This window comes from Sinocyclocheilus anshuiensis, unplaced genomic scaffold (genome assembly GCF_001515605.1).
Source record: "Sinocyclocheilus anshuiensis isolate Anshui unplaced genomic scaffold, SAMN03320099.WGS_v1.1 scaffold86, whole genome shotgun sequence".
NCBI classification, from domain to species: domain Eukaryota; kingdom Metazoa; phylum Chordata; class Actinopteri; order Cypriniformes; family Cyprinidae; genus Sinocyclocheilus; species Sinocyclocheilus anshuiensis.
The window spans coordinates 3868253-3874804 of NW_015547662.1; the positions used below are offsets into that span (position 1 = coordinate 3868253).

The window sequence follows — 6552 nt, forward strand, 5'->3', positions numbered from 1 at the left end:
GTCTCCTCCGCATCACCCTGGTGCCATTTTGGAGAATATTCGCTGGACGTAAAAAATGTATGCTGTTCTGTGTCAGCTGCGTCACGCCAGATCTGTTTCCCACGTTGTTGTGATTTGATCTGAATGAAAACAGCGTATCCTTGTGATGCAGCTGACACAGAACAGCATACGCTGTTTACGTCCAGCGGATACTCTCCAAAATGGCTCTACAGGGGGAGACAAATTGTTGAATAAAGTCGTTTTTTTTGTTTCTTTTGCGCACAAAAAGTATTCTCGTAGCTTCGTAATATTACGGTTGAACCACTGATGTCACATGGATTATTTTACAGATCTCCTTGCTACGTCTCTGGACTTGGGAACATTTCAGTTGCGTTGCTGTCTATGCAGGGTCAGACAGCTCTCAGATTCCATCAAAAATATCTTAATTTGTGTTCCGAAGATGAACGAAGGTCTTACGGGTTTGAAACGATATGAGGGTGAGTAATTAATGACAGAATTTTCATTTTTATAGTGCCATGAAAACTGAAATAAAAATGAAAATGTTAGGAATAAAGTTGTAAACAAAGTCATAATATTGTGTAAACAAATTAGAAATATTTAAAGAAAAAGAATCACATTATTAAAAGAAATGCTGTGATTATAACAGTAGGAAAAGGCCTGCCTCAGTGAGCTTCTGCAATGCAGGAAACGGATGTGTAGGATTTAGTTAAACCTTACATATACAGGATAGGATTTACCAACAAAGCAGTTCTTGGTTTTCCGGCACATCAGCACTGGTTTATCAATAGTATCCGGACACTGCAGCGGTTATGTAAGAAAATGAATTTATTCAAGAGAAAATTTTTGACAAACATTCAGGAAATTGCCTCTTGCAATCTGAAACCGCAACCAGTGGTTGACTCCACTCTGATGCTTTTTTACTTATGACTTAATTATCATAGCTAATATCATGCAATTAATTTCATAATGATACAACTTGATAATTTTGACTTTATTCTCAAAACATTACAACTTCATTTTTGAAATGTGATTATTCTGGCAAAAGGCCAATTATAAGGGTTTTTTTGTGGCACTAAAAAGTGCAAAGCTTTAGAAGACTTGGAATATACGCCATATTAGCCACCTTTCTGGTGCTTTTTAAACTTTTGGACGCTTTACAACTTTTGGTCACTGTATAAATTCGTTGTATGGAAAAAAATCCTAATTCTAATTTTTTTCTCAATGGAACAAAGATTGCCATATGTATTTGGAACAAAAAGAGGGTGAGTAAATAATGACAAAATGATTATTTTTGGATGAACCGTTTCTTTAACTGAAACTCGATCGTGGTCAACTTACAAAATTCGCAATGATGTAATGATATCCTTTCACATGTCGGCCGATCGTAATCACCTGAGGAGAAGCAGGCAAAAAACGTCATTCACAAGAGAGATTTAATTCAAGCGTCACATAATAAATGTTAAAGGTGTACGCAGTACATCATTCTTTAACTACATTCCTGACCTTACACGTGTGCTGTAATGTGTTTTTAGTACGTCATTCACCTGCTCCATAATGTCCTTGACTTTGTCCTGTTCACAGTCTAAAATGACTCTCCTCTCTTTCTTGTTCTCCAGGTCCTGAAAGAGGGAGCGATATGCCTCGTCTCTCCACTCATCCTTCAGGTTTCCGACGTTTATGGCTGTTACCTGCCATTTCCTCTCTGCTGCTGTGTCCAGCACTGCCTGCAGGGTAGACAGACCTACATAGAGAGACACACAGCAGCGTGCATGTGAGTGCTTCACATCAAATGTCTGCATCAAATTTTTCATCAATCTGCTCAAGCTTTAATTACCTTCCTAAAGTGTAATTGCTTTAAACCCCCACGTCTACTAGCTTCACTGTGTCTTTTTAAATGAGATTCAATCTCAATTACGGCCACTCTCTGTTTTAACCACTGTTCTACTTTAATCAACCACTACTCCATAATTACACCCAGAGACCTTGATATCAGGAGTATTTTTTATTGCTCTTGAAGGCCCCTTGGGACACTTTTTCTCCTTCATTTATCATTTCTCCACCTCGCTCTCTTTATGTCAGCGTTCTCGCTTTTGGTCATCTGCCCTTTCATAGTCCTCTTCTCTTAAGCCTCCCTCCTTACTGCACATCTCTCCCTCCTCTCCCTCTCTATCTCTCTCGGTTGATTTCATATCTAGGTCTTGGGGGAGAGATTTATTTTGCTGCCTCAAACCAGAGATGCAGCACATAACGGACACTCCAGTCAACATTCAGAAAGCATTCAGCTAACATAGTCGCAATAACTGAAATTCTGAGACTGCCAAAAAAATGTTATAGCTTACAGAAAATGTCCAAGACTGAGTTACGATATTGTGATGTTTTTTTAGCCTTTTTACAATACTTGTTACATTGAAATATTTATGTATTCCTTTTTATTTGATTATTTAAAATAGATGTTTTCTCCAATTAGAAGAATCATCATTTTGACCAAACAGACATTGTAGAGTTGATTCAAAACCTGAACATTTAAAAATGACTATTAACTAACTATTAACCATGACTTTTGCCTCAATAAACTCCTAAGTTGCTGCTTATTAATAGTTAGTAAGGTAGTTGTTAAGTTAAGGTATGGAGTAGGATTAGGGGATCTAAAATATGATCATGCAGAACAAAGCATTAATATCTGCTTTATAAGTACTAATGAACAGCCAATTTGATAGTAATATGCATGCTAATAAGCAACTAGTTAATAGTGAGAATTGGTCCTTAAAATAAAGTGTTAACCATGATTTCTAGGTTTAGAAAACTCATGGAAAGTTTTTCTTGCTTTGCTTTAAAATATATTTTTGGATAGAAACTGCTCTTCGTGAGTGCAATACCAATAAAATAATAATAAAATCCAGTAGTAATAATAATAATTATCCAGTAATAAAGCTGGATTGCAGTAACAACTGGAAAAGTCATGAAAATTCATTGGTCAAAAGATGTGGGAAACATTTGAATTAATATAGGAAAAATGCCACACACAGAGTTTCATAACCATTTTTGAATCACAATCCAAAAAAAAAATCAAGCTTTATATCACTTCACTGAAACGCACAGACACATTGGAAAAATTGTCACTCTCATACTGAGACAAGAAAGGATTGTGAAACAAGTCATGAGGAAGCTTAATGGCCAAATAAAAATTAGAGCATTGATGATGTTACTTCAATTTATATATTAAATATATTGCCCAGCTGTAATGTAATTATGCAATAAACAATAACACTGTGTCCTAACCAGCTGTGACTATGACAAGTGACTAGAGAAACTTTTCATTTGCTTTGTTTCTAATTTTGTGTTATCATATTTCACATAACAGTGCATTACAAATTAAATATTATCTGACTGGCAATGACTGTATCATGATGCACAGCAGTTTTACATTCAGTTTGGACAAATAAATTGCTTGTCAAGAGAAACTAGTCTAAATAAATAAATGACAGGTGAAACTGCAATTAAATAAGTAAAAGATCTATAAAGAGAGAGAGAGAGAGAGTGACTGTAAAGTGCTTATCTGTAAGCACTCCCAACTCACATGCTCTTTCTCCAAGAGGCATTTCACCACAAAGTAATAGGACTATTGATTGAATTCTCTAGTGTATGTGTGTTTAAGTGTGTGTGCAAGCAGCTCTGACAGAGCCTTGGCTGAGAAAAAAAAGATAAAGAATGCATACATTTCTCAAAAGACAGATAGAGAGTGTTTACCTCTGTCGCTGTCATACAGATAGGCAAACTTCTCCCACTTGTAATACTCCACCAGACTGATGAGAGGCCCTTTGATATCAGGCCTCATCTGCAGAACAAACTGGTTAAGTCCATCAGCTGGAAAACTGGGCGTGATGAAGGACACGTGCAGCGTCTCGCAGAATGACGTGATGGTGTTCACTGACTTCTTATCGTAGAAGCCAAAGATGGCATACACTCCTCTAGAAAACTGTGAGCAAACTGAAAAAAAAAAAGAAGAAAAACAGTAATATACAGTAACTAAATGTTATAAGATAACAAGATATTACATTTCTGGTTGATACCAATAAATGCCCGATATCAAAATTTAAACCTTTTTTTTTTTTGTCTACAAGAAAAATGGATATTCATTTTCAGATTAACAGTGTAATTAAATTATTTATATTTTTGTAAATTAAAATTGAGTTTGACATTTTGATTAAAACTTCCGAAAAATTTTAAATGAAACATATGCATTGATAAATCATTTCACAATACAATTAATGCATTTAGAAAAGTCATAACATGACATTTCATTTCATCTCGACTTTAAGTGAGCATTAGATGATTCCAATGGAAATCCAAATGCAAAAATGGAGGAAATTAGCACTCCCAATTAAATATACAGTGTCACAATTAAAAAAAAAAATACAGATAATTTATAAAAACAAATACTTTGAAATCGGCTAATAATAGTGTAACAGTAATTAGATTATGGGTAGTAGAGCTGGGCACCATTGTGAACAAAACATTGGTTTGCAGTTTTATTTTTACTGTATATTCAAAGCAAAAATTGTATATAACTATCTTACATTAGAAATAACCATGTGAGAGTGAGTTATAAACAAATGAATGCTTCTGCACAAATAAAACGTACTTCTCAGTTGATTATTAGCTCTTTTTACTTCTCTTTTTACAGATCTTAACAGAGCAAACAAAAGACAATTATTCATAACAAATTAATTGAAGGAGGAACATCTGAAGTCATAGAAAATTGTTTTCAAATCATTGCAATATGTCAACATTATTTTGCAACCAATATGTCATGTTAAACCCTTTGATACGTTCTCTATTTTCACATTACTCAATGCTTCTTTGTTGCAGTCCTGCCCACTAATAGCCATGCAAATATATTGGTATTGAAAAACTGGATGGCAAAATAATTTTTTCTACTGTCCCAATACAGTATATTCACGCTACACATCCTTATTGGTGATTAACTATTTACCTGGATGGCAATGTAGTAAAGTAACTTAATTGTGCATCCCTGAGAAAAAATATATATGGAAAGAGTGTCATACGTATAGACTAAGGAAAGTGATGCACTTCATGATCCTCAAGATTAAACTTTTCAGGACTAGACCAGAAAATATTTAACTTACAAATGTAACTTTTTTTTGACTACTGAAAGTGTCACTGGGGTGAGGTCAGTTCTCTTCTTCTAAACTTTGGAAGGGGCCTGAAGAGTTGAATCAGTGCCTGTAATTCTGTTGGTTGATAGACTAGTCTGAGAGTATTGCGCTTAATCTGATCTGAGAATGTGTGACTGAGCATTGAAGAGAAAGAAATGGATTCGACATAGATAACGCCCCCATACTAAAGCCAGCCTGGCTTTTTAAACACAATAAATCTATGCAAACATGATATACACACTAACTCAAACCGCTGCCAACAACCTAAAGTATTTAGTCTCGAGTCTCTTATTTTGACAGAAGCCACTAAATGATCTACACTCTAACCAATAAGACAGAAATCAATTGGAGAATAAAGTGTGTTTGCAAAGTTGGACTAATAGATCTACAGTATATAATGAGATTGAGGCTTCGTCCAGCATGTATACATATACTTGAAATATTGCCCCCTAATAGAAAAGTTAAACTCTGACTCTGGTATAATTAGTCATTAAATACTGACCAGTAATCTGAATATTAAGACACACACACACACACATAGGTTACATATACTGTTTTTTTTTTTATGTGTTCTTCTTTGCGTATGTAATTCCATGTGCATATTTACAGTATGTGTGCTCATCGAACTATGAAACACATTCATAATCCATGCTGCAACTTGTGCTCACACAGAGTGATCTGCAGACAGTCTGCATGCAGTCGGAAAGCTAAATATGAGACTTTGATCAGCAGTCACACGGAACAGTAGAGAGAGCCTGCTGCTCCTGCTGCTGAGTCTGAGCTGGCACTGCCACACATCAGGGCTTATGGGATATGGCTGTGTGTGAATGGGGTCGCACACATACATGCTCTGGGGATTCATTTGTGTGTCAATTGCTCTAGCTGTCTAAACGTGTTGTCAGTACAGTAGGGAATTGCAGTACGGCAGTTTGTATGCCATATTCATACTGGGAATCGTGACCAGAAAACAATGTTCTTCCAGCATATTCTTCCAGTATAATCAAAGTGGGGATACTAAAGGATAAGTAATAACAAATATTTCTAACAAACGTATGCTCGTTCTACACTCAAAAAAAAGCAGGTTCTTTAAAGGGGTCATATGATGCGATTTCAATTTCTCCTTTCTCTTTGAAGTGTTACATGCTCTTGGTGCATAAAGAAGATCTGTAAAGTTGCAAAGACTAAAGTCTCAAATCCAAAGAGATATTCTTTATAAAATTTAAGAGTCAACCATGCCTACCTAAAACTGTTTCCTGAACCTGGGAGAGTAGACTACAAAGCCGGCTATTCTGACTCACAGACTGTAAGTATGTTTTTTATATATAAAGGATTTGCCACTGACGATTCAAACGCGAGTTTTGAGCAGTGTAGAGTA

At 35.6% G+C, this 6552-nt stretch overlaps 1 protein-coding gene across 4 annotated transcripts in view; it reads right to left on the minus strand.

Moving 5' to 3' along the window:
- LOC107702389 (glutamate receptor 2-like) overlaps nt 1-6552 on the minus strand; it is a 26046-nt gene that overhangs the window by 12387 nt on the left and 7107 nt on the right. For all 4 annotated transcript variants that reach the window (XM_016504695.1, XM_016504694.1, XM_016504697.1 and 1 more), the window contains exons 3-5: nt 3748-3987; nt 1545-1741; nt 1339-1392 (exon numbers count right to left, since the gene is read on the minus strand). In XM_016504695.1, the coding sequence (XP_016360181.1) occupies nt 1339-1392; nt 1545-1741; nt 3748-3987 (491 nt within the window). The remainder of the gene's footprint in view (nt 1-1338; nt 1393-1544; nt 1742-3747; nt 3988-6552) is intronic.